This window comes from Sugiyamaella lignohabitans, chromosome C (assembly GCF_001640025.1).
Source record: "Sugiyamaella lignohabitans strain CBS 10342 chromosome C, complete sequence".
NCBI classification, from domain to species: Eukaryota; Fungi; Ascomycota; class Dipodascomycetes; order Dipodascales; family Trichomonascaceae; genus Sugiyamaella; species Sugiyamaella lignohabitans.
Window position 1 is genome coordinate 830852 of NC_031671.1, and position 26354 is coordinate 857205.

General features: G+C 39.9%; 12 protein-coding genes across 12 annotated transcripts; 6 read left to right on the top strand and 6 right to left on the bottom strand.

Moving 5' to 3' along the window:
- Positions 1–1313: 1313 nt before the first annotated feature.
- Positions 1314–3035, bottom strand: DCR2 (Dcr2p; the record flags this gene model as incomplete). Its single annotated transcript, XM_018881012.1, has 1 exon — positions 1314–3035. One exon carries the CDS (start codon positions 3033–3035, stop codon positions 1314–1316), a length of 1722 nt encoding a protein of 573 aa, XP_018733645.1.
- A 266-nt stretch (positions 3036–3301) lies between these two features.
- FCF1 (Fcf1p) lies at positions 3302–3871 on the bottom strand (the record flags this gene model as incomplete). The annotated part of the gene is made up of 1 exon (XM_018881013.1): positions 3302–3871. The coding sequence occupies one exon, from the start codon at positions 3869–3871 to the stop codon at positions 3302–3304; it is 570 nt and encodes a 189-aa protein (XP_018733646.1).
- A 344-nt stretch (positions 3872–4215) lies between these two features.
- On the top strand, positions 4216–7110 carry PEP5 (tethering complex subunit PEP5; the record flags this gene model as incomplete). Its single annotated transcript, XM_018881014.1, has 1 exon — positions 4216–7110. The coding sequence occupies one exon, from the start codon at positions 4216–4218 to the stop codon at positions 7108–7110; it is 2895 nt and encodes a 964-aa protein (XP_018733647.1).
- Positions 7111–7302: 192 nt separating this feature from the next.
- Positions 7303–9273, bottom strand: AWJ20_3973 (arginine--tRNA ligase; the record flags this gene model as incomplete). The annotated part of the gene is made up of 1 exon (XM_018881015.1): positions 7303–9273. One exon carries the CDS (start codon positions 9271–9273, stop codon positions 7303–7305), a length of 1971 nt encoding a protein of 656 aa, XP_018733648.1.
- A 343-nt stretch (positions 9274–9616) lies between these two features.
- AWJ20_3974 (uncharacterized protein) lies at positions 9617–10765 on the top strand (the record flags this gene model as incomplete). The annotated part of the gene is made up of 1 exon (XM_018881016.1): positions 9617–10765. One exon carries the CDS (start codon positions 9617–9619, stop codon positions 10763–10765), a length of 1149 nt encoding a protein of 382 aa, XP_018733649.1.
- A 28-nt stretch (positions 10766–10793) lies between these two features.
- AWJ20_3975 (gephyrin) lies at positions 10794–12734 on the bottom strand (the record flags this gene model as incomplete). Its single annotated transcript, XM_018881017.1, has 1 exon — positions 10794–12734. The coding sequence occupies one exon, from the start codon at positions 12732–12734 to the stop codon at positions 10794–10796; it is 1941 nt and encodes a 646-aa protein (XP_018733650.1).
- A 578-nt stretch (positions 12735–13312) lies between these two features.
- Positions 13313–14917, top strand: PUT4 (proline permease PUT4; the record flags this gene model as incomplete). Its single annotated transcript, XM_018881018.1, has 1 exon — positions 13313–14917. One exon carries the CDS (start codon positions 13313–13315, stop codon positions 14915–14917), a length of 1605 nt encoding a protein of 534 aa, XP_018733651.1.
- A 416-nt stretch (positions 14918–15333) lies between these two features.
- SEN2 (Sen2p) lies at positions 15334–16548 on the top strand (the record flags this gene model as incomplete). The annotated part of the gene is made up of 1 exon (XM_018881019.1): positions 15334–16548. One exon carries the CDS (start codon positions 15334–15336, stop codon positions 16546–16548), a length of 1215 nt encoding a protein of 404 aa, XP_018733652.1.
- A 2723-nt stretch (positions 16549–19271) lies between these two features.
- AWJ20_3978 (uncharacterized protein) lies at positions 19272–19772 on the top strand (the record flags this gene model as incomplete). Its single annotated transcript, XM_018881020.1, has 1 exon — positions 19272–19772. The coding sequence occupies one exon, from the start codon at positions 19272–19274 to the stop codon at positions 19770–19772; it is 501 nt and encodes a 166-aa protein (XP_018733653.1).
- A 98-nt stretch (positions 19773–19870) lies between these two features.
- AWJ20_3979 (uncharacterized protein) lies at positions 19871–20326 on the bottom strand (the record flags this gene model as incomplete). The annotated part of the gene is made up of 1 exon (XM_018881021.1): positions 19871–20326. The coding sequence occupies one exon, from the start codon at positions 20324–20326 to the stop codon at positions 19871–19873; it is 456 nt and encodes a 151-aa protein (XP_018733654.1).
- A 923-nt stretch (positions 20327–21249) lies between these two features.
- AWJ20_3980 (splicing factor, SYF2 family) lies at positions 21250–21627 on the bottom strand (the record flags this gene model as incomplete). Its single annotated transcript, XM_018881023.1, has 1 exon — positions 21250–21627. The coding sequence occupies one exon, from the start codon at positions 21625–21627 to the stop codon at positions 21250–21252; it is 378 nt and encodes a 125-aa protein (XP_018733655.1).
- Positions 21628–24315: 2688 nt separating this feature from the next.
- Positions 24316–26097, top strand: AWJ20_3981 (uncharacterized protein; the record flags this gene model as incomplete). Its single annotated transcript, XM_018881024.1, has 1 exon — positions 24316–26097. One exon carries the CDS (start codon positions 24316–24318, stop codon positions 26095–26097), a length of 1782 nt encoding a protein of 593 aa, XP_018733656.1.
- Positions 26098–26354: the final 257 nt, after the last annotated feature.

The following is a 26354-nucleotide window of genomic DNA, read 5'->3' on the forward strand; positions in this document are numbered from 1 at the left end:
TTATCGCTTTTGGTCTGCTTGCTGTAATCAAAAATAGGAACAAAATATATGGAGTATTCTTTGATATTTATGGCGATGTCGTAATATAATGAACAAAATTGTAATGCGTAACCTAACTTCTAAAATATTAAGATTCTAATTTAGAATACAAATTAATACTGCTTAATACTTCACTGCGTAATAGAAATTATGATGGGTTGTACTGTAGCTTAGCTTCAATGGTAGGTTTTACAGGCTTAGGAATAAATTAAATATCCTTATCAGATTTTCTTATAGTGGACATTATTATATGATATGAAATTATTTATATATTTTTGCCTCTCGAGGATAAAACAGCAGTTTGCAGTAGAATTTTTTATTTTAATAATCAGCGTGGAATGTCCTTTGAATGGCCTCAAAATAGGGGGTTATTATTATTATTATTATTATTATTACATTTGCATGACATTATTTGTATATCATATCATATCTATTTATTTTAAACTTGCTTTATTATTATCGACTCCGCTAGGATTTAATTTTGTACTGTAAAAAAATGGCTTTTGATTTTTTTATTCTTTTTTATAATTAATTCTATACTTTTTTTACCGGATTCTATGTCTAATTAAATTCGTAAGTTTATATCCAAAGCAAAATATTTTCTGAAAACCAGGAGCTAGATTAGTACTTGTTCATTAGGTGAGTCGGGGAATTATTCCCTAATTGGAATAATATTTTTTTATAGATTGCGTTATTGATATTGATTTTGTGTAATATTTTTAATTTTAAGTCACAGATGCTGGTTGGGAACTGGGTGGTCATCTCTTGTTAATACTTGCGCCTGTTCATAATAATGCCAATTGAAGTTGTCTTGCCTTCGACATTAATATATTTGGATTATATGGATTCATCTTATTTTTGGGGTATTTTTTGAAAAAGATGTAACACACAGCCCCAACTTTCTCTGAAAGTTGAATATCTTCTATCGTCTAAGTTATATAGGTTATTGGTATGATGTTAGTGCTAAAAGATCTTTTTTTGAATATATATATGGCAACCAAAAAAAATGCTATTATAGTGGCTGGTACTCAGGAATAACGGCAATAGACGCGCCAGTGTAAGAGGCTTATTGTCGTAGTCTGAAGCCCGTGATGGTGGAAAAAATTACGAAATAGAGCGTAGCTAAAAATAAATTTAAATAAATATACGGTTACTACGACGGGATCAAATATATCTATCAATCAATTAGCAGCCGTTTATGGGTAGATAGGTGGTGACATTTGCAATTTCTATATAACGTGCTTGTACGTGAAACAATACTAAATTGGAGAGAGCTATTCATTTGATACATGCCCATTAGAGACCAAAGTCTGTTCATCCAGTTTAAGTTCTGGTTGCTCGCGTGTCAACTTCCAACTTTTAATAGAGGCAGATTGAGTATCGATTTCAAATAGTCGGAGACGACGAACATATCCACCATAGCCGGCATAACCGCCTTCGCCAACTGCACCGCCGTAACATAGCCAAATACCTGTCTCACCTTCGCGGTCCGGCTTATCAAACATACAATAGTCATTAACGTGATCATGACCTACAGAAACAACACTAACACCCACCTTGGCCAAAACATCTCTAGTGCCTTCATCGTTCGTAGGCCCCATAACAGGCTCACGATGACTACCTACCACCGGATTAACGTTAGTCTTACGATACTCTGGTATTGGAATATGGAAAAATGCCATAGACAAAGGAATATGTGTATAGTCCTTCTGTAATTCTTTTATCTTTGTACTTGTATTTTCAATGAACTTCAATTGGTTAGATTTAATATGATCATAGGTTGAACCGCCTTTGGGAAGGGCAACGTGACTATGGGAGTCGAGAAAATAAAAAGAGATCGCAGGGTGGTCGTTTTTGGGAGAGAGGGCCTGCAAGACATAGTTTCCGATCCCATCGACATCCTCAGGGCCAGCCTCTGAAAGAGAGAAGGGAAGAGTTGCAATAATCGACATCAAGTCCTCTTTACTAAGCGACCCCTGTGCATCATGATTACCAAAGACCATAGCATAGGGGATTTCCCGTTCAATGAAAGGAGCAACCGCCTTTAGAAGCGCACTCTCAGCATCGGGTGCTGTATCACCAAATATTTGGTCACCGGTCATAACAACAAAATCTGGAGTCTCCTGATCCAATACCAGCTTAATAAAGTCCAACGTACGCGGATCTGCCAAACAGTTTCCTGCTGAATCAGAGGGAAATGTATCACGGCATATACCCTCCCCAGTGGAGAAATGTAAATCTGCTACCTGAAGAATCTTAAATTTACCACTTGGGTTAACGCGTAAAACTGGCTTCGAAGGTTTGTTCTCCACGCCTCTTCTAATAGTGAGTGACGCAAATGCCTCCTTTCCAGAATCTCTGAAAAGGAAGCCAGGTTTCAACGACCAGTTCGGCCTAGGATCCACGCTATCCTTTCCAAATAAGACATCTACACCGGTGACTGATTCTGATCGGTGGTATTTACCTTGCTTTACCCATAGACCGCTATCCTCATCCCTTAGAGTCCAACCATGTTTAGCAGCCTCATCGTCATCAATAGCACGTATAGCATCACGACTAGCTTCGGTCTCTTCTTTCTCAGAAGTTGCTTGTCCAAGGATGTCTTTTACGATGTATAAGGGAATGCCATGGCCATTGGCTTCCGTGGAATGTGCGAGAGCAAGGTCGAGAACAACTTTGTGGTCGTCTTGTAGCTCAGTTTCCTCAACTCTCTTAACATATACAAATCCCTTCCTCACCCACTTTGTATTTAAGTAAAGATTTTTGGGGATTTTGTACCAGCCATTAGGTTCTGCACACCCCGAAACTGTCAGACAGGATTGAACCTTTAAATCGACTATCACTGCCGTCGATTGATGGAGAGGTAATCTCGTCTGAAATGACGTGGGAAGAAAATTAAAATAGAAATCAACAAAAACTATGAGAAGCGACAACACAAAGATGGAAATGCCTAGTTTTAACAACTGACGAACCCAAAATCGAGGCAGCAGAGCCATTATATTTGCTGGTTAGTTGTTATACGTGAAACTCTTAATCACATGTAGCCGCGCAACACCTCGTTTCAAATGTCTTGATTATCATGGCACACAGTACAGAGAAGTAGTTATCCCACAAGAATCAGTAAGAATGTGTTTGTGTTTAATAAATATATTAAATAATAAATAGTCTATAATGTCAACAACAATACAGAACGAACACAATAAATTACAGGCGGCTGCAAAATCCCAAAATTCACAAAGATAACATCAACAAACGAAACATTTCAGAAAGCATCAGGCAACCTTTCGATAACATAAGAATGGGCACCAACGCTCATTAAAGGCACTCCAGGAACTTTACGAATTCTCCTCTTTAAATCTGCGTCATTTGTGGCCACAATATAGCATTTGTGTTGCATGATTCGGTGCACCAAACAATCATCAGCATACGTCCCCTTATGGCTACAAGTGAGTCTTTGGACCCTTGGATCACGGGCCATTCTAAGAGCTATTCTATACTTAGGGCCCAACTTTTCCAATTCCGCCATCACGCAGTCAGTGACGATGGGAATACATCTAGCGTATAGAGTATCCATCATACCCCTGACTAAATCCAGCTTCTTCTGTATACTGAAGTTGATGAAATTTGTATCCACTAACACTTGATAAGGAGGCTTGATAGCTTCATTATACTGAAAAAAAAGCGCAGAAGACACCTGTGGTATTTCCTTCACCAACTCTTTGTCTTGATCGACTGGTTTTTGCTGTTCTTGATTTTTTTTGATTCGTTGATCTTTCGAAGTTATGACCCTCTTTACTTGGGCAAACTTTCTAGTTTTCTTTGCTTTCCCCATTTTTATTGCCTTCGAAAGAACAAACACCCAAAAACTTGAAGTGATAACCAAGGTTGAGTTTACACCAGAAAAAAAATCTCAATCTCACCGCAGTTTGGCATGCATATGCCTGGAACATATTCTTTTAAAGGATGGTAGTAGTGCCTTCAAGTACCCCGGATAGACACTGATTGCAATACAAGTGAACTGATATCATGGCGTTGTCAGGGGTAGGACATAGAAAAATTATCGCAAAGATGGATATACTAACATAGAATAGTGGAGGCAGTTCAATTTTTTTGATCTCACCCCTATCAGGGATCCATCATCCCCTGAAGAGGGGCTGTTGTATTCGGTTAGTAACAATGAACGTAACAATTTCAACTAAGATAACTAACCTTCAGGATCCCGATGTGACAGCAGTGGCCCCAGGAAGAGATACAATCTTTCTTGCCACGTCCAAAGGTGTTATTAAAGAATTTGATAGTTCTTTTCGCTTAGTGCAGTCATTTGTGGCCTATAGCGAACCAGATTGGAATATTACCCACCTCGTATTCCTAGAAGGTACAAGCTTGTTAATGACAGTGGCATCCAAGACTAATCATCCTTTAACAGCACATTTATGGAATCTAGATAAAATTGACAAGCAATCTAATGGTCCGCATTGCCACACGACTATCACAGTTATGAACGGGTCAAACACGTTTCCTCTCTCTGCTTTCTGTATATCATCAGATCATTCAATTTTGGGTTTTGGATACGCTGATGGAACTGTGATTTTAGTTCGTGGCGATATAGTAAGAGACCGTGGGTCAAGACAGCGAGTTGTTTATCGGAGTAACACGCCAGTAACAGGACTGGAATTTTATGAAGGTGATGAAAATGGATCTGTTGTCCTGATGATTGCAACTGTCAGTCAAATCCTGACGGTTCCAACTACAGGACGGAATTCCGGAAAGCCTGATATTATTCTTGACAAAAAGGGAGCTGCGCTCGGTTGTGTTACTATGGTTAAAGGTTACAGGACGCAAAAAGATCGTTTAGCCGTAGCAAGGGACGGTGAAATTGCATACTATACACCTGTGATGAGAGGAGCATCAATAGCTTTGGATCTCCCGAAAAAATCGATTTATTCATTTGGACACTACTTCCTAGTAACTAGCATACTGTCGGCAGACAATTCATCAGTAGAGGCTTCCAATTCCTTCAGTAATTTCGTGGGTGCAGACACAACTAGGATATTTATTATTGATACGTTAAACAATTTTATTGCTTATACTGAACAAATGGCTGCTGGAATAAAGTTTATTTTCACACAATGGGACAAATTGCATGTTCTTGGGTCAGATGGAATATTGTATGTGTTTAAAGAGAAGGATATTGATACTAGGCTTGCTATTCTGAAGACCAATAATCTATATGATATTGCTATTGAGCTTTCAACGAAAATGGATTTAGAGAGAAATAAGATATTAAGATTGGAAAGAGAATATGCGGATTTTCTATATAAGGGAGATCAGTCTGCAGAAGCCCTTGAACATTACATAACATCTATTGAATTGGGCCAAACAAGTGAAGTAATTCTGAAATATCGTGATTCTCAAAAAATCGACTACCTGACCAGGTATCTTGAAGCACTACATAGTGAAGGAGTTGCAACTAAACAGCATACAACACTTCTGTTCAACAGTTACGCCAAATTGAATAATTTGGAAAAACTCACTCAATTTGTTGAAGGCTCCCAAAATAAAGAGAGTATTGCCATTGACTACGAAACCGCTATTAGAATCTGTTGTCAGGCAGGGTATTTCACTTTGGCTGTATACTTAGCTCAGCGTAGTGGCGATACAGATTTGGCTGTTCAAATAAAGTTAAGAGACTTGAAAGATTATAAGGGGTGTCTAGAATATATTAGAAGTCTAGATGTCACAGATGCATTGCGAATTTTAATTCAATTTTCAAGAGAGCTGCTGGATACATTTCCTGTGGAGACTACTGCGCTACTAGTTAGTTTGTTCACAGGTAAGTTCTCACCCACCGAGACTGAATTGGATATTAATGCCAGGCGGGAAATCCAACCTCAAACATTTGAAGGAAGTTCTGATTCGATCACCGCCCCGGTCTTGCAAAGCTACCGAGCTCTGGTAAACTATATGTCGAACGTTGGAAGTAATGCGCCAGTTGGATCAGACGATGCCTCGCATGTTAATGGTCGTAGTATACCAACATATCAACCACCACGACCAAGGCTTATTTTTTCTTCCTTCATAGACCACCCGAATGAGTTTGTGATTTTTCTAGAAGAGTGTCTTGAATCTTATGATAAGTTTGAAGCAAATGAAAAAGATAGAGCAGACTTACTTAGCACCCTGTTTGAAATGTACCTCACGTTATCTCGAAAGGCTACGGACCATGACACAAGGCATGGGTGGGAAAGCAAGGCCCGGAGCCTCGCTATGACATCAAAAACCCACATTGATCACAACACAATACTGCTGTTGTCACATCTGGCATCATACCATGATGGTAAGCTACTAGCCTGGGATGCTCGAGAAGGCTATGAAGTCGACTTATTTCGTGCATGTATTGCATCTGGAAATGTGCAAGAAGCGATAGAAATACTTCATAAGTACGGTGAACATGAGCATGAGTTGTTTCCGTTAGCTCTCAACTTCTTCATTTCCTCGCCTTCTGTACTGGAAGAGGCTGGTGAAGAGTTTGATTATGTTTTAAAAAAAATAAAGGAAGAGCAAATTATGACACCTCTACAGGTCATTCAAACAATCAGTGTGAACTCGGTGGCGACAATAGGTCATATCCGTCAATACTTGGTAGATATTATCGACGCTGAAAAACAGGATATTGATCGGCATACTAAGTTAGCAGAATCATATAGGAGTGAGACCAGGTCCAAGCAAGAGCAAATCTCGAAAATTTTAAATGATCCCAGTATAGTTCAATATACTGTTTGTGCTTCTTGCGGGTCTGCATTAGATCTTCCAGTGGTTCATTTCAGTTGCAAGCATTCATACCATCAAAGGTGTCTAGCGAATAATTTGATAGGAAGTCGAAGTATTGGGGGATCTGAGGAACCTGTTTGCCCTCGGTGTCTGCCAGAACTAGAAAATATTAGAGCAATAAGACGTTCACATGAGGATGTTGCTGATCGAAATGATCTCTTTGAAATTGCATTACATGGGAGCGATAACAAATTCAAGGTTGTCACAGACTTCATTTCTCGTGGGGCACTGACGGGATAAGTGTTCATGCTATTATTCTTGTCTATAAACGTTTGTTCTATTGTAATTAAACCAAAGTGAATTGTAAATTTAAACAACCTCGCAACTGCCTATAGCATGTTGGCTGTCAGGAATTACAGCTTGCATTTACTCAAATTTGTCTTCATATAAGCCATGTGCACTTTGTTCAAGGAATTTATTAGAGCTAATATTTTACATACGTTTGACAGGAGTTAAATTCAATAACTCCATACCGTTGCTAAGAACGCGTCTAGCACTGCTATAAAGAGCCAAACGAGCTTTCGCAAGTTCAGGTGTTTGACCAGCGACCCACAAGATGTCATAGCAAGAAGAGACACAGTGTGTCAGCTTGAATAAATAGGTTACCACAGTTGAAGGCTCTAAAGAACGAAGAGAAGCAAGTAAAATATCCGGATATTGTGCCAATATACGGACTAATTCTTCTGCAATAGGTTCCTTCAACAACGAAAAATCTGCCTCATGTAAAGTGCTCAAATCCACGAGCGACTCTGCGTTACGTTCAATGGAACAGAGACGCGAGTGAGCATACTGCAAATAAGCACCAGTATCACCTTCGAATGAAAGCATTCTAGACCAGTTGAAAGCATAGTTGTTTATACGTTTAGCTTGCATATCTTGGATCATAACAGCAGCAATTCCTACAAGATCAGCGATTTCGTCAGGGTTCTCCACTTGAGAATACTTGGCCTCATTCTTCTTCATAACATCGTGCATGGCATCCTTCGTCTCTTCCAGGATGTTGTCAAGGAAAACAACTGTTCCTTTACGTGTAGACATGCCCTGAACCATACCAAAGTTGACATGTTGCAATCTACTAGCCCATTCAAATCCCATGAGATCAAGGATTTTAAAGAATTGGGCAGTATGAAGATCTTGTTGCGAGGCAATAACATAAATCATCTTATCGAACTTATACTTTTCATATCTGTCCATAGCAGCACCAACATCACGGGTCAAATACAGACTAGTTCCATCTTTCTTTTGAACAATTGCCTTGCCAAGCTTTTTATTATACGGTGTCAAGTCAATTAATTTAGCACCCTTATCTTCAGTTAACAGATTCTTTTCCTCAAAAAGTTTAGTAGCCTTCTGCATTACCTCCTTGGAAACTTGCGATTCACCTGAATAAGAGTCATATTCAATATTGAGACGCTTATAAGTGTCCTTGTACTTGACAATAGAAAGATCACGGAACTTTTTCCAAAGTGCAAGGGCTTCCTCATCACCATCCTCCATCTTCTTAAAATAAGATCGAGCCTCATCGTCAGTTGCAGAAGTAGGAACAAATGCTGGAACTCCAGGGACCGCAGGGGTGGCCAATTCAGGTTTTTTGTCACCCTTCTTAATCTCCTGGGGTTTCTTTTCCTCGACTTCAACTTTCTCTTGTGGCTTTTCATTAGGGTGATCTTCATAATAGGCATTGGTCGATGCTTCCTTTTCTGCTTCAATATCCTTATTAATTCGAACATACACGTTGAAAAGATGGTTGATTGGGTTAGACTCCAATTCTTGCTCAGAGCCGTAGCGCTTGAAACCAACAGCTAAAATGCCGAACTGTTTTCCCCAATCACCCAAATAGTTCAAACGAATAACTTCGTAGCCCAATTTTTCATGCAAATTGGAAATAAAACCTCCAATAATTGTGCTTCTCAAATGACCAGCGTGAAAAGGTTTGGCAATATTGGGGGAGCTAAATTCAACTACCGTTCTCTTACCCTTTCCAATGGTACTATTTCCAAAGTCGTCATTCAATGTCAAAATATCTTTTAAAACAAGATTGAATAAAACGCTAGGGTTGAAAAAGAACTGAATGAAAGGGCCATTAGCTACAACAGCCTTCAAATAGCTGTTCTCAGGAAACTCAGCAGCCCATTTCTTTGCCAATTCAATTGGTGGAGTGCCTTTAACTCTCAAACGGGGAATAGGAATAACTAAATCACCGCGGTCTGGGGTATTAGTCCACTCCAAAGCAGGATAGACCAAATCACGGGACACACCAGTTATCTTGGAAAGCTCTTCCGAGATGTAAGAACGAAAGAGATCGAAGGGATTATTAACAGGATCCGAGCCAGGGAAAGGTGTGAGAGCACTGCCTAGGCCCAAGCTATTCAATCGCTCGGTAAGAGTGTGGAGTTCAGACATTGTCAGTGAAGTATGAAACGAACTCTCTGGGTTATCTCTAGAAATAGGGTTGAATCCACGAAATGGTGTCGTAACACTGAACTGACGTACAAACTTTGAACGCGAAACTAATGGCACCTTCCAAATATGTCTTGATATGAATGACAAACAGAAGCTAGTCATACACAGTCCGTTCAAATGGAATTGTCTTGCCCTATGAGAAAAATTACGAGGAAAAAATTAGAGTCATCTGGTGTTATTTTTTATCATACGGCGCTATTGATATTCACGTGATATATGCAGGGACTCTTTACGCCATCGCTGTTGATGCATGTCTATGGAATAACCAAGACATATAGGTGATATGTCTATACTTGAAATATTAGCATGGATCGTTTTGGCCAAAAGAGACAAATGCGAGGCTGGTGGATCTTTTCTTGACAGAATTACGTTTGCTTTAGCTTTGCACTTTTACAAATTTTGTACTTTTGTGGATTGTTTGATACACGGACTCTCCAGAACAGAGGTACTAATTTCAAGAGTAAGAGAACCACAGAAAACACATGTCTTGAAGCAATTGATATGGAACGTATGGGCACATAGCCAGCTTCAGGACCTACAGGGCGAATGGTCGAACGAACAGGAGCTGCCTTTAGTTGGAAAGACAGATAATATAGATAGCTCTTTTGTGGGACTGTTGACTGATGTTCCTCAGAGCATTGGTTTAGTGTATGAAGACCTCTTGGAGAGAGCTGCTAATCCAACGACCTGGTCTGATGGTAAGGACAGATATATTGAAATTTACAATTCTGTGTTTCAAGCTACAAATGAAGCTGAAATTGACATAGAAGAATCTGTGATACTCTCTAGTGGACTCCGTCATAGACGCAAAACGGGCAGGGCTTTATCAGCCAACAAGACTACTGAGGAGGCAGTTCCTGCACCGAAGCCACACAATCGTGGTAACCTTGATTGGGTGGCTCTAGGTTTTCAAGGTTCTGATCCAGCAACGGACTTTCGAGGAAGCGGTAAGTTCGGTGAAGAGTGCTTTTACAGATTCTGCACAGTTACAAATCCGAAAGTAGTATTGAGGACTATTATGCTTCAGTCAGGCTCTTTTAACTCTGGACCAGTCGTCCTATCAAAACCATGGTACTCTGTTGCTCTGGTTTCTATTCATCTGAGCCAATTTATTTTAACCTTGATCCAGCGTGATACTACTCGTCTTGCCTTTTACCGTGGTGTGCTATTATCCCTGTCATTAGAGAGCTTGAATGGAGCAAATAAATTGGTGGATATCGAAGATTGTATATACACTCTGCACTCTACGTTACTGACCAAGTTCCATAAGACATGGATGGAAGCTGTCGCTAAAGGTGATATCACAAGCGTTATGGATACCGAACCTTTCTTGGAAAATTTTAAAACCACCATGACTGAGTGGCTCTGGCTAGAACACTCGTGGGCAGTTGACCCAGAAGACACATACGAAATCTTAGAATTCAGTGAATAAAATTGTTACACTTTATAGATACAGTATATTAAAGCGGACCTATCATTATTGCTTCAATGACATTTCCCTCCGGAAGTATAGGTGAGCTTTGATTAGTAGAAGATGGTAAGCACAGCAATCCGTTTGCCGTATACATGCTACCAACTCTACTACTACGCTGTCGACCAGTACTATAAGCTATAAGACAACCATCATCGTTCTGTAGTATTTTAGCTCTTTGATATTCAGGCCTTGGATCAAGGTAGAAGGCTTCACCAAGTTTTACCTTCACAGTTGGTAGTTTATACCGATTTTTAGAGCGACCAGACCAAAGCCTAAGACACGGCAGGACGAACAAATGGAAAGTCACTAGAGCCGAAGCAGGGTTTCCAGGGAGCCCAAAAATAAGTTTATTTCCAAAGCTCCCAAATGTGGTTGGCTTTCCCGGTTTCATTGCCACTCTTCCAAAATGAATTATTCCATTCAACGCCCGTTCGATCGTTGGCTTTAATAAATCTAATTCGCCCATTGATACACCTCCTGTGGTTATGATAATATCAACACCTCTTTTCGAATATGCTTGTCGAATCGAAGATTCCAGCCTATTCGCAACATCTTCAACAATCCCTAAGTCTACAACCTCAAAGTTATTCCCTTTACAAGCTGTGATTAATGACGGTCTATTACTATCCCAGACTTGACCGCCAATAAGTGATGAACAAGAAGAAGGGTCAACAACCTCGTCACCTGTCGACATAATACCAATAATCGGTTTGCGATATACGTTGACGGTACGGAGACCCACGCTCGAGAGAAGTCCAATTTCACCGCCTACAGCAGTGATCTCAGTGCCCTCGCTGAGTATCAAATCATTGATCTCCACATCGCTACCAGGCTCTCGTATGTTATCACCTTCTTTTACGATCTCGTCAACATCTATAAACACCCTTGCTTCTTCCTCCTTGCCATTCGAATCTACTCTGGAAGATTCTACATATGTGCTCTCAACAGGAATCACTGCAAATGTTCCATTTGGAACTGGAGCTCCCGTGGTCACGCGTACAATCGTATTTGACTCTAACCTTGTACTTGATGCAAGTGAGTTAGCATGCGAGATATCGGACACATCATACGTGTTTGGAAAGCTGTAGTTACCAACAGCATAGCCATCTACAATGCTTGCTCTGTATCCCGGTACATTGACTGTAGAATATATATTTTCCGCAATAACATAACCAATTAATGTCTGATCAATATTACGCTCCTCGACTCTTGGTGTGGGGACCGTCGCATTGATAACATCCAGTGCCTCATCTACTGAGATCATTGGATACGGTGACTGTCTCGCCCGCTCGGTAACAGGACGCGAAAGGTCATTGGATCTGTTATAGAATTTTGGTCCTTTGTGAGAATGCTCGCAGGCACCATTATGTGGATGATTATGCTTGTGATGGCCAACATCGTGGCTTGAATTCACATTTTGTAACTTCTGGCTGACTCCATGGGGAGTCGCACTTGATCCACACGCTAAACTCAAGGCATGAGAGAGGATTGGGAAAATAGAGGTCAGGTTTTCGCAAGCTCCTTTCGGAGAACCTGGCAATGTTATTACGATACATTTTCCCATCACACCTGCAACTGGTCTAGAAAGAGCTGCCATTGGTGTGATTTTCAGAGATTCTTGGATCATCATTTGAACCAGACCAGGAGCTTGGCGGTCCAAAAGAGGGGCAACCGCCTCAGGGGTTACATCTCTTACCCCAAAGCCAGTTCCTCCTGAAGTTATGATCAAATCAATTTTGCTATCTCTGGCCACTGAAGATATTTCAGACTGGATAAAGGTTTTCTCATCGGGAATGATAGAGGTTCCTTTCAAAACATATTCGTCGCTTCTAAGATTAATGATCTCACTTACAGCTGGAATTACTCTGTCTTTAGATGGATCTTTGCTGCATGTATCTGAGACTATGATCAAGTGAACCCTGAACATCTTGAGTATCCTGGCCGGCTGGTATCCGTGTCCTAGTGTTTATTCAAGCCCTCTATCTAACAGAGTTGTGCTAAATATGCATGTAACCATGCGGTTCAAAGAGTCCTACTATCAAACCTTTGTAACCCAGTTGTCGCAAGATAAGAATCTGTCAAATATTATATGCATCATATTAAGATTACGTACATCATCTGTTGAAAAAGGTGCTTGCATACCGCTTATATGTAAGATAAATATGGTGCCATACTGCTAGATATTTACATGCGCCGGTAAACCTATGGATTATGAGATATTAAGGTTGATGACGGTATGAATGCAGTTTGGCCTTGAATAATATTTTTAAAGATTTGCAAACTTAGAATATAATAACGATCGACGGTCAGCAGCCTCCAATCGAAGCTCTCTAAGATAAGAAGTTACTATATGCCCAAGCATCTTTTGGGGAACTTTTAACTGTTACGGGAATCGGCCAGATAAGGGCCATTATCTCCGTCGGCCATTTGGGATAGGACAACTATATATTCAAACGTTGGCTGTATAAATTTAGAACAATGTAGCTATTAAATTTTTCTGTAACGATGAAGAACACAGAAAATAAAGTCGCTACTTTTGAGTACAATGTTGGTATTGAAGAAGGTTCTGTCGAAGTTGTGGAGGTCTTCAAGGAAGAACAACGTCTTGAGAAGCGCCTAGAGCAACGTCATATACAGATGATTGCTCTGGTAGGAGTTATTGGAACAGGCCTCTTCCTATCAAGTGGATCTTCTTTACAGAAGGCAGGTCCTCTTGGAATGCTTCTGTCATACTTGACGATAGCTATAATAGTCTCATTGAACCAACTAGCAATGGCAGAAACGGCTGCTTTAATGCCATCTACTGCTAGCAGCATACGACAAGCGCAGCACTTTATTGATCCAGCAATGTCGTTTGCCTATGGATGGCTGCAAATGTGGTCTATAATTGTACCTTCAGAACTTGTCGCCACCGCCGTAATTGTAAGCTACTGGACCGACCTGAGTTCAGGAATATGGTTGACGGTCTTCATAGTTCTTTCAGTATTGTCCAACTGTTGGTCAGTTAGAGTCTATGGTGAGCTGGAATTCTTTTTTGCCATTTTAAAAATTCTGCTCATTTTGGGATTGATTTTAGCAGGATTGGTACTAGATTTGGGAGGTGTACCTGGACAGCCTCGATTGGGGTTTCATTACTGGAAGGACCCGGGGGTTTTTGCTTCTTTCATGAAGCCAGGAAGTGCTGGCAAAGCCATTGGATTCTTTAGCGTACTCAACAGTGCTGTATACTCTTTTGGCGGCGTCCAAAATATTGCGTACTTGAGTGGAGAAACCAAAAATCCTAGACGTAATATTCCTAAGGCAGCCAAACGTATTTTATACAGAGTGGTTTCCTTTTATATGATTACGCTTTTCATAATGTCTCTGATAGTCCCTTACAACGATCCAAGAATTTCAAACGGCTCAGGAAATGCCTCTGGAAGTCCTTTTGTAGTTGCGTTCGAACAAGCCGGAATCAAGGCTTTGCCCAGTATCGTCAATGCAATTGTCCTCACGTCAGCCTGGTCAGCAGCAAATACTGGTTTAGTTGCAGGATCCAGAACTCTATTCTCTTTGGCAAACAACGGGCAAGCGCCAAAGATATTTTTGAGGACAAATAAGAGAGGATTGCCTTGGGTTGGAACAATTGTCACCGCATTGTTTATGCCACTTTCATATATGACGCTAGGGAGCTCATCATCGATAGTATTTGGCTATTTGGTGAACGTAACTTCATCGATATTGCTGATTAACTGGATTCTGATCAGCGCTATTCACTATAGGCTAAATCGTGCACTCGAAGTTCAAGGCTATTCTCGGTCAGACCTACCATTTCACATCAGAGGGGGAAAAGCTCTAGGTTTGATCTCGGGTATTAGTTCTTCTCTTCTTTTGCTAATTGGAGGTTTCACTATTTTCATAAAATGGGACACTGCAGACTTTGTCAGCGCATATGTAACTATTCCCTTATTTGTTGGCTTTTTTACGTTTTGGAAGCTCTTCAAGAAAACAAAATGGATCAGATATGAAGATATTGATCTCAAATCCCTGTTTCAGGATGTTGAGCTGAATCCAGAGCCTCCAGAGGAGCCATTAAGGGGTTGGAAGAGGCTGCAATTCTTATGGGCCTAAGGGATTCAAGTACTTTTAAAGTTGATCTGAGTGAATTGCTGATCGCCAGTTCCTGTGTAACTTACCGAGCTCAGAGAAAGGGTTTGGGTATAGGATAAGTATAAATTTCTTGTAAGTAGCAATTTTCTTGTTCACATAAATTTTTCTATTTCCGTTTCGAGTCAATTTCGATGTTAAATCATCTATGTAAGTTATACAATGACTTGAGGAAATTTTCCAATTCTTATTATGATGACATTTTAATATTAATGGCGGAGTTCCCAAAGGAGAAATTCTTTGGAGCCTGTGACGCTCATTAACATAGACTACAACGGTATCTGACTAGAAGAATTGTTAAACTTCATAAAGTTTTTGTTATTTGTAGGAGAAGAAGAAGAAGAAGCATAAACCTAACACTCGTAAGTCATCATAATCTGATGAAAAAGAGCCTTAACCAATTATATGGCTCTCCGCTGCCCTTAGTTGTGCGGCCATTGCCCCCGATAATTCCGCATAACCCGCTATCGTGGATCTTTTGGCTATGGGAATACTGGTTTCCTGAACCTGAGTACAATCTGTACGACGGTATACTTCATGCTTTGGTATTACCCTCGGAGACAACATTTTACGTTCGAATTGATAATGGGAGCGATATCAATAGTCTGTGGTCGATGGGGTTTTTTGGGAAAGGTACTTTGAGCCGTAGTGAACCTAGCTGGTACACTCGTACTGCTCGAAGACTGGGTCTACAAGGAGGAGAGCAGATGACCTCAGAGGAGGTCACGGCTGCGAGACGAGAGGAGCGTAAAAAATTCAAGATGATGCGTGCTCAGGCTGAAGCAGAAGAATTAGCACGAAGAAAAAAGCTGGATGAAATGAAGGAAGTTTGGGCAGGACAAGACTCTGATTCAGTCTCTACTCTGGTAGATGAGGAATCAAAGTTGACTTCGACTGGAGTGGCGAGTGAGGCTGGAGATTCAAAGCATGAATTGACTCGTACTCTGGAAGAAAGTCAGCCCGCTCAAGCTGCTGCGGTACTAGTTGAGTCATCGGCATCGCCTGAGGTCTCTGGGAACCATGCAACTGTGATTCGCTTTGAAGATCAGTCGATCATCGATTCGAATAATAAGCTCATCCAACAGGAATATCTTCAACTTATGCCTCAAGAGGCATTCTTTTTGAGTTATGGTCTTGGTGTTTTGCGAATTACTGATCATGTTACAGGGAAACCTTTGACATCTGAAGAGCTGTTGACTAGATTTGTGTCTGCTAACCCTCGATTCTTGTCTCAGTATGCCGTATACCACCATTATCGTTCTCTCGGTTGGTGTGTTCGATCAGGGGTAAAATTTGGATCTGAGTTACTATTATATAAACGTGGACCACCATTTTCTCATGCTGAATTTTGTATCCGGATTCTCACCTCTCCTGGTGACGAACAGCATGATTGGTGGTGGAATACGAGTATAGGTAGAGTCGTGGGGGGTGTTAAAAAGGGCTTGGTTTTCTGCTATGTGCAAGGCAATGATACTGAAAACACAGCGAAAATTTTGGATGCCTCGGAAGGGTATAGCATCAAGGACATTCTGGGGTCTTATCAAATCCGCGAAGTCGTGTATAGAAGATGGATTGCAACGCGAAATAGAGATTGATGATTTTATGGCATGCTATTATTTATTTTATTTATTTATTAATGCAGAAAGATTTATGTTGAAATAATAGGCAAGATTGTCTAGGGAAATATAGGGATTAATTATACTTTGCCATTCCATGCTTGTTCAACAAATGAGCAGTCTCTTCCACCTTTTTCTGGTTTTGATATGCAAACATAGCTGTGCTTCCCAGGTAATACGCACTTCAACTCTGAAGCTGGAAATGGACAAGGGCACTGAATATATGAGTCAACACATGCTAATGTATCTTGACATAAGAACTTATCACATGATCCTAATATGATGTTAGTAGCGGCAAAAGATAAAGCTTGGACGGGCCTACTTACGTCGCTCATATTCATGTTCTAGCCAGTTTGAACCCTCAGCCATATCGTTATGTGGATCTGGAGATTGCTGCTGTTGGTGCTGCTGAAACATATGTTCAAATATATTTCCAAATTGAGCCGACACTAAAGAAATCAGTATTGACAAGGTAAAGATCAATCTGGCCAGCATTTTTATGGTTGAATTGATGTTGGTAGCGCATATACGCGGTGGTGAACTTTGCGTGTCAAATACCTAGTAATTCAGCACGGCTGTACATATCCGAAAACTCTCGGAGAACTTTGCATGTCTGGGATGTCCAAGTGAAAAGACATATGTCTAGTAACAAGGGCAAATGATTCCCACGAATAGAGCGAGATAAGATAGGGATCGAGTCTGTATCAGATCATCTATGTTCCTGAAATAATAATACAAACATTATAAATGTACTACATTGAACAAATAAATAAGTGTGAGAGAACGGACAGTCTTCCTAGTCTTTCATTTCCTCATCACTAGAATGCAACTCCGGCTCTGTAGACGCTGAATGATCAGGAAGACCTGATCTGCCAGTATCATCTTTGGAAGAAGTTTCTATAGAGTTCAGGGTGATTTCGGACGCCATTGGAGTATTTGTTTCAGTAGTAGTTAAGCTATCATTTTTACTAGGAGTGGCTTTTGAGACTTTGGATAAACTAAGTGTCGTTTGCCCTCTAGACTTCTTGGAGGGGACAGTAGTATATGGATTCTTGTTTTTGATAGATTTCATCGGAACAGTGGTAGGAACTAGACTGGACAGAAATTCTAACTCGCTATTATGAGTAACGGCTTGAGCAAAATCAGAATATGTCACTTTCCTGTGTCTATTACCTCTCGAGACCAAAAGAGCTTTTTCAGTAAAATATTGAACAAAAAGTTCCTAAATGTTAGCTACTCAGTATACTGAAATATAAAGCTTTCTATATATCTCAACTCTCATCAAATACACCTCATACTGGCTTCAAAGTAAAGTGGATCATCGCACTATTAGGTAGAGAGTTAATTGAACTTACCGAAGCTGCTGCAATTGCAAAAACACCACTGGCTGCTATATTCACTATGTCGTCATCCTGTTTAATGATTCTCTTGACACGTGCCAATGGTACCGTGACCGACGTTGTGGGAATACCATCCACTGTATCTTGTCTTGGAGCATCGGGTGGTATTATACTTTTCTCGTCAATTATTTGAACTTCTTCGTCCGACATTTTTCATCCGCTCTGATTATTTGGAGACAGAGTCGTGTATATCACCAAGATCACAAGACGCGTCCACTTACATAGGACCAAAATTGGACGGTTATGCAAAGGGATGTGGGTCGGAAAGAAATGCTAGATACCGGATTTCAGCTGCACTGGGAGCTAGTATTTTGTTGTCATACCTTTTGAAGCTTTTTTCTTCGGCTATCTATTGCTCAATATTTGAGTCTGGATATTCTAATTCGTCGACGGTATTACATCCGATTCGAAACAGCTTCAAGCAGAGTAACTATACAGCGTAATGCCATAGTGAGATAAAAATTCCTCGGAATTTTTTTCATTCCCAATACGGTAATCAAATTGGATCATGAATGAAGGCTTTCCTATTTTTTTTTTTTTTTGGGTCTATCACATCCAGTAGTCCAATGGCCGAGTCATAGTCATAATCGAATCACAGGTGGAATATGCTTACCAAACATTTTCTTTGTTGAATAAGGATATTGCTCTTGAATTTCTTACTTATTCGTATTCTCGTTTCTCATGCTATTATCAAAAGGTGTGACTTTTTCTTATCAGATCGCAATGATCTGCAGTCGAATAAATCTACGAACTGTCGCTTGCATTTCCTCTATTAGGCAGAGTCCCGAGTTCTAGATTTTTGGTGCTATCAAGTTTATCGGATATATGTACATGCGATTCTGCAAGGCCGTTTTTTGCTCGGAAATAGAGAGCAGGATTTCTTGATATGGTAAGACATTGATGTCTCACATACGAATAACCTTAAAAATATATTTAAATCATATGCTATTTAAGCATTGGCATCGCCATCTCGCTTCACATCATTTTATGTTTTCATAATAGTAAAGTCCTCTCTTCGAAATGTCAGATTCCGTTGGCACCACGAAGTCCAATATTTTCGGAACTATTGGTACAGTTTTATGGTGTATCCAGCTAATACCTCAAATCATTCACAATTACAGAAGGAAATCTACGGAGGGCCTACCACCTCTGATGCTCTTATTATGGGCAGCCTCAGGAGTTCCATTTGCTATTTATTTTATTGTCCAGAAATCTAATATTCCTGTCCAAGTGCAACCCAATGTGTTTCTTTTTTTTGCATCGATATGCTGGTTCCAAACGATGGTATATCCCCCCCGACAAATGAATAAGAAGAGAGCAACCGTTTATTTTGTGAGTACTTTAGCTGTATTTGCGGGTATTGAAGCTGGATGTATTATTCCGTTTACCAGACTTTACGAAAAGGGAATAGAATGGCCAACTACCTTGGTTGGAATTATTGCTGCAGTGTTGTTGGGTGTCGGGTTATTGCCACCATACTGGGAGATTTATAAGCGTGGTGGTCAGGTGGTGGGAATCAATTTCATCTTCTTGACAATTGATAGTGGTGGAGCTCTTTTCAGTACTCTAAGTTTAGTGTTCCAAAAAGGATCTCTTGATATTTTGGGATGTGTCCTTTACATCGTAATTTTAGTCCTTGAAGGGGGGATTTTTTTATCACAAGCTATTTGGCTTTTAAGGACGAGGATAGTGCGCAGAGCGGCCAGCGAAGAAAGAGTTTGCTGTGATGAAGTAGGCAGTGGCTTGAAAGGTGATAAATTGGTATTGTCAGAAGCGATTCCTGATGAAAATGAGATAGTATAACTTCAAGTTTCAAAAGAGTCTTGTTGCTCAATGTAAATATCTATTTATTATAATTTAATTTGTTAATAGACAATTGATTAGTGGTAGCTAATACCTTGTTATATGCATTGGGTAGTATCCCAAAAACGACCCCCTCTAGCTTCTGCCTCTTTATCCATCTCTTTCAGCTCATCACTGATCCAATTCTCCATTTTATGATTGACAAAATAGCCAAAATCCCATTCTTCCTCTAAAAGGCGATCTTGAGAATCTACCCATACGTATACACCAGCTTTAACTTGTCTTGACTCCGCAATATCGAGAACATCGAGTACCAACCTTTCATACTCCTCGCCCTCAAACATATCTAGCTTAATGATTTCCTCTTCGGACAGATTATACACTACTGTTCCTAGAACGAGGTCTTTATCATCTCCTCTAATAACGGCTGGGTAATCAACATCCTTTACTTTGTGCCGTTTGAAATTCTCTAATTTGGCTGGGTTCACCTTAAGGGATTTTACATCTAGCTCCAGTTTCCCTGAGATAACCCTTGCCAACACACTAGGCGACATAAGAGTCCCATAGCTAATTTTCGTTAGAATTTCCAAATTTTAATCATTATGTACTCACAAGAAACAGGTCGAAGGTTTGTTAACCGTCATCTCAAGGTTTGATATAGGCTGAAAACATAGGTAAATAAACGGCGGTAGATAACGCATGATAAGAGATCCACACGGCTTCATCTATTCCAGCCGAAAACGCAAGAATCACTTTTGAATCATTTAAGAATCATTTCATATCTCATCTCAAGACTCATTCCTATAATGATAAATGGTACACAACAAATGTTGGACTAGCAAATAGAATAAATTATAATTATAATAAATAGTTGACAAAATTGATAAATACGTTATAATGCAGTTCCTCTGTCAAAAGAGTCCCGGATCTCTTTCGTATATTTATCATAATGCCTTGATAGCTTCTGGTTGAACTGCTTGTTTTTCTCATTAACTAACGAAGTTAGTAACCCATTCCAAGAGAGCTCTTCAAATCTAAAAAAAAAATACTTACTGTATGTTACTTGACCATCAACTCCATTCTTTCTCCTTTTCATCCGCTGTTCGTCTCTGCTATTGTTAGAAATCTAAATACACATTCCACACCGAAAAAAATCTCTAGAATTATTAAGAAGAACTTACGCTTTCTTTAAATTGTCGACCAAATTATCCACAGCTTCTTTGGATGGTTTGGAGTGAATAGCATCAATTTCAGCTGAGTCTCGTCTTACTATCAAACCCTCATCTTTGCTGACTGCTATGACTATACCGTCTTGGTCTTGCAATCGACTGGATTGCGGTTCCACCAATTTGAGCTTTTCTTTCTTGTACCTTCGGATATCTGGACGAAAGTTTTTGATCTGTTTATTGTACGCTTTCTCAGCAGTGGAAGAGAAATCTACATAGAGGTTAGACTCAGTACAATAAGGCTAAAAGCATCAGCTACCAAGAATCTGCACCAAAACAATCCTGGAAATCGCAAACTTACCAGAAAATACAGAGCTCTCAATAGATTTCTCAACTTTGTTTTTCTTTTGATCCCATTTTTCTGATTCTTCGATTGTCCAGTCCCAAACCCGTTTTCGTTCAAAATCTTCTCCTGTCTCTTTAGACTCGAGTTCTGCCAACTCAAATTCCGCAGCTTCTCTTTGCCTTTGTAGGCGTGCTTGTAGTTTTTCGTCGACTTTACTTCGTTTGTGTTCCTCGTATACCTCACTACGATTTGCTTTCAATGACTCATTAGCGCGCTTGCGAAGCGATTTAAATCGCTCCTCTCGGCTCAATTTCAAATCGGGGCTTGAAGAGCTTTTACTCATAACAAGATACTGTGTAAGAGCTTTCAAGTGGTAAAGCAAAACCACACTCAAATCTGTTGACTGTGCGTATGCCAGCCGCGGTATAGCTATTCAGTTAATACTACTCTGGGACTGGTGTACTCAGGCGCGCTTTCTTCTCTTATAAACGAAGTGTATTACAATAAACATATAACATATTGTTGCTTGTTCCATCTAACAGTCATGTGATTCCTACTCTTCTGCATATCTGTATCAACAGCTTTTGCACTTCAGCATCACAACCGATCATTTATTCTATGAAGACGTATACGACCACCTGGTGTCTCTCATGACGGTAACGAATTAGATCTAGACTTGAGAATACATGGTGTATTAGACAATAGTGTGACTTCAAGCTCATTGATAGAAGCTGGCTTAAATATAGCTCCTGTCGGAACTTGTAGTAACGTCAGTAGTTCAGTGAATGACCTCGATAGTTTAGGCACTCAAAACGTAGCAGTTCGGAATTATTATTCAGCTTACGTCAGCGATTCAGGGAATTGTGATAGTACAGACCTAAAAACATGTTTGACTGGGGGATGTAACAACGTAAATTCTGCTTATAATGCATACAAATTCGGGAATGATCAATGTTGTACTGGCATGACAGTTATACCATATCCTCACCATTCTTGTCAGCAGAATAGTGTTTCATCTGTATTTGTAGCGCACAGAATGCAATCACAATGTTACGTGAGAGCATTATATTCTTGGTCTGCTGTATGTCAAGATGCTAACTGTTAATATTTATGATTAATACCATAGATTCTACCATAGGAGTATCATCAATCATTTTAATGTGTCAACCTCCGCTGTTGAGTCAGTTATCAACAATGGCATGGATCTATTATATAAACATTGTCCGATCATAGGCGTTAAGTTGCCCAAATTGTGATTTACTTGTCAGATCGCATATACCAAAGCATCGTTATTACATCGTGCTCAGAACTATTTTATTCTAATTATGGAATCTCGATTCCGCTGTGAAACCTATTATGTCAGTAAAGCATCAGAGCCTCAGGATTTATTATTTAATCTATAAAGTATTGATTTGATTTTCTTATTAAGATGTTATAGCATAGCTTTAACATTAATAGTCCGAACATAATGTTGTATTTGATCATGCCCCTGTGTCATTATTTGGAACAGCCCAGTACTATTCACCGTTGTAATAGGTCTGATCGGACTAGTATCTAGACCTCCATCTACTAAGGCTTGGGCGGTTAGGCTGTTATCAATAACACCAGACATCAACAATCTGCCCCTCATTTCGTATCCGTCGAATGAAACAGACGGCGTGATATGCTCAGCCAGGCTTATCATACACGGGTACAACTGTCTATATACAGTATCGTTAAAATAATAGCCCGATATGTTTGCAATCGTAAAATGACTGCATTCTGCAGGAATGAAGTAATAGAACTCGTGGTTAATAGCACGAATGCAATCCAAGGCAGTATCTAATACTGTGTTGTCGAATACGTAGCCCTGACATGGCATTAGTGCAATAGTTAATAGATAAGTAATCAGAAAGTAAATAGCTGAAGTCATAGTTTACAATGTTTGAATAGAGTGATGACCATACATTTTGAGTCTGTTTGTGGACGTAGTGATGCGAATACATCATTTCCACCAGAGCAGTCGTGATGTGGCCAATATGTTATGGTTATTGACTCACATTTATCACGATTGCTCCACATTACAGCATTATAATATGAAGCATATGAATAACAATGCTGTTCAAGTTGAATGTAGTAATCAGCAGATTCACAAGTTTTCTCAACACTGGGGTATGCTTCGTATTGTTTAAGATTGCAGGCGTTTCCGTTGGTATTATCTGGCGTTGTAGGGTATACCTTGACATCTATGACGTCTGGTATCGAAGAGCCATTGTTGTTAATTGCAGGACCGCGGTAAGGATACCTCTCTTCGAAGCTATTGCCGTCAACAGCTTGTGCAATACTATCTACGTCAGCCGTGGAAACATCTAGACTACTTAATGTATATTCATCTTCATAACCGCTGCTTTGAAATAGTAGTGGCACATACCAATCGTACTCATCACGACAGTTTGCTAGTTGTTGGTCAGTGACTTGCCAATCAAGACTTCGAGGTAGATTCGGTAGTATTGTCAGATGAGTGTTGTCATAGATTGTATAATTGTATTTTGTCTCTGTATTGTTGATACAGTTGAGGAAACCGACGATTGCTGTAATGTTAACCATTTGTGAATGCTGTCTATAGTACCGCTATAGCACGGGATTAATTATATCTATGTGACTCTTAATCTGTTGACTGTGCGTATGCCAGCAGCGGTATAGCTATTCAGTTTATACTACTCTGGGACTTATAACGAAGTAAAGAGAAGAAAGATATAACATACCTATTCAGTTAATACTACTCTGGGAGTGGTGTACTCAGGCGCGCTTTGTTCCAGGAGCTGGATTGACCTAGATCTAAAAGGTCGAGAAAGCAGCCAGCCGACCCGGCAGAATTGAAGTAAGAGACGAATAACAGTTATCATAGCCAATTTACGGACACCGACTAGGCATGTGGGTGGGATAAGTTACCCATATTAGCGTCTAAAACAAATAGGTTAGGGTCCTTTTCGCAGATCAGTGTAATATCTATTCAACTATATAAACATCTTCGCCGTATAACGCAGATAATATGTCCTCTACAGATCAAATATTTAAGGTAAGTATCGGAATTTTACGCGCCCTTAAAAGAGTCGATTTGGGGTCAGGAGCTAACTCGAGACAGGTGGCGTCCGGTCCAGCGCCATCAGATGAGAGCACTAAAACTGATGGTTTTGAAGATGACCCCAGGTTTTATGGAAATGACCTAGAGTCATCTCTTCAAGGTCAAGTACTAGACTATATTGAATTGAAAGAAAAGGCAATTGGACAATTGGCGGGGGCAGATTCGTTTCATAACAGATCATTGTTGAAAAAGGTCGTTGCTAGATTCGTTGGTGCTAGGGAAACAAATGAGACACTACGAGTGAAACACCCAGACGAACCTCTACAGTTTTTAGAATCTGAGGAAGAGTTATTTGAACGTTTAAAGGATCTGACAATCTTAGCTGATGTTGGCTTATATCGTGAAATGTCCGAAATGGACGACTTAAAAGATGGCTTATTGTCGTTACTTTTTCATGAAAATAGCGATATTGTGGTCCAGTTGTTTGTTGTGCTTCTCGAGTTATTACAACCCGATTCTGAAACAGATGTCTCTAGTATCCATAATTTCTATCGTATTCTCATAAATGGCGGCCTTTTAAAAGGTATTGAGCAGTATTTGATCAGGCTACAAAAGCCTAACCAAGAAGCGCAAGAAGACGACGTATTGGGTAGGAGGGTGGAAGAAGAGAAAGCAACGCTAGATTTATTGTCGTCACTTGCTGAAATAGATGAGTTTATCTTGAACTTTTCAAATTGTTCTGATCTGTTTGACAGTTTGATAACAAGAATACAAAACAAGGAACCTGGAGACTTAGTGTCGGAAAATCGCCTTAGTTGTGCCTTGATAGTGCAAAGCCTTCTTTCAAACGGACCTCTGGCTAAAGTTTTAATTACGGCTAGCTCAGTTGAAAGCATTCTAAATGTCACATCCACATATATTTATAAAGATCCAGAGCCATATGAAACGGATAAACTGTTTTCTGAGTGTGTTTTCGATGTATTATCTTCCATCTCAGTTAATTCTAGGGATGATTTTCTAAACTTTGAAGGGCCAGAGCTAATGATAAAACTATTGAGGGATGCAAATTGGGCTGTGGGACCCGCTCTGAGAGTATTAAAGACTTCGGTAAGAGATGATGATGGTCGTATTGCAAATTTGATTATAGAATCAGGTGGATTGAAACACCTGTTCAAGCTATTATACAAAGGGTCTAAAGGAGAAGTGGACGATGTGATTTCGGTACTTGCAAATTTATTACACTGGCTCCCCTTAGAATCACCAGGACGAATTAGAGTAATTGGGAAGTTGATCGAGAAAGACTATCGTGCAGTTAGATTACTACTACGGAAACGTAGGAAGTTTTGTAACCTCATCGGAGAACTGCGGTCAAGGCTATCTGATAGTGCGCTCGAAGAAAAAATGGAAATTATTACAGAATTGGAAGAAGCTGGTGTGGACAAGCAAAATCGTATTGATATTATACTCGCTTGGTTGACTGTCGAAAGTACAAGAATTGGCCGTGACGTGATCAAACTATTAAGCTCAGAACCTGGAAATTTATTCCAGTCACTGCGTAGTTATATCAGTGAGCTTAACCTGATAATTAGAGCGGAAACCGAGGAGCCGGCGATGCCCAAAGATGAGCTGGAGTTCTTACGAATGGAGGAGGAAATGGTTTCATCCTTGGTCAGCCAGATGAAGCATTCTCTACAGCCAGGGTATGTAAACTTGCAGCAGGGGTCTTACAAAAAAATTATAAGCCAATAATACAGACTTCTGCTGTTGTTAATAGCACGTAAATAAATAAAAGAAACAAACGTTTTTAAAGAATTGGACGCAAACCATATACATTATTTTGAGCCTTCGTCTTCTTCTTTCATTTTGACTTTTAAGAACACAGCTGAACTTGAAGAAAATATTCGCTCTTGATCGGTCAGCATCGCCCGCCTTTTGTTTTGACTACCTTTAACGTAGTTATCAAAACCTTTCACTATGTTACCGTTTTGAGTATCTTCAAGATAGTT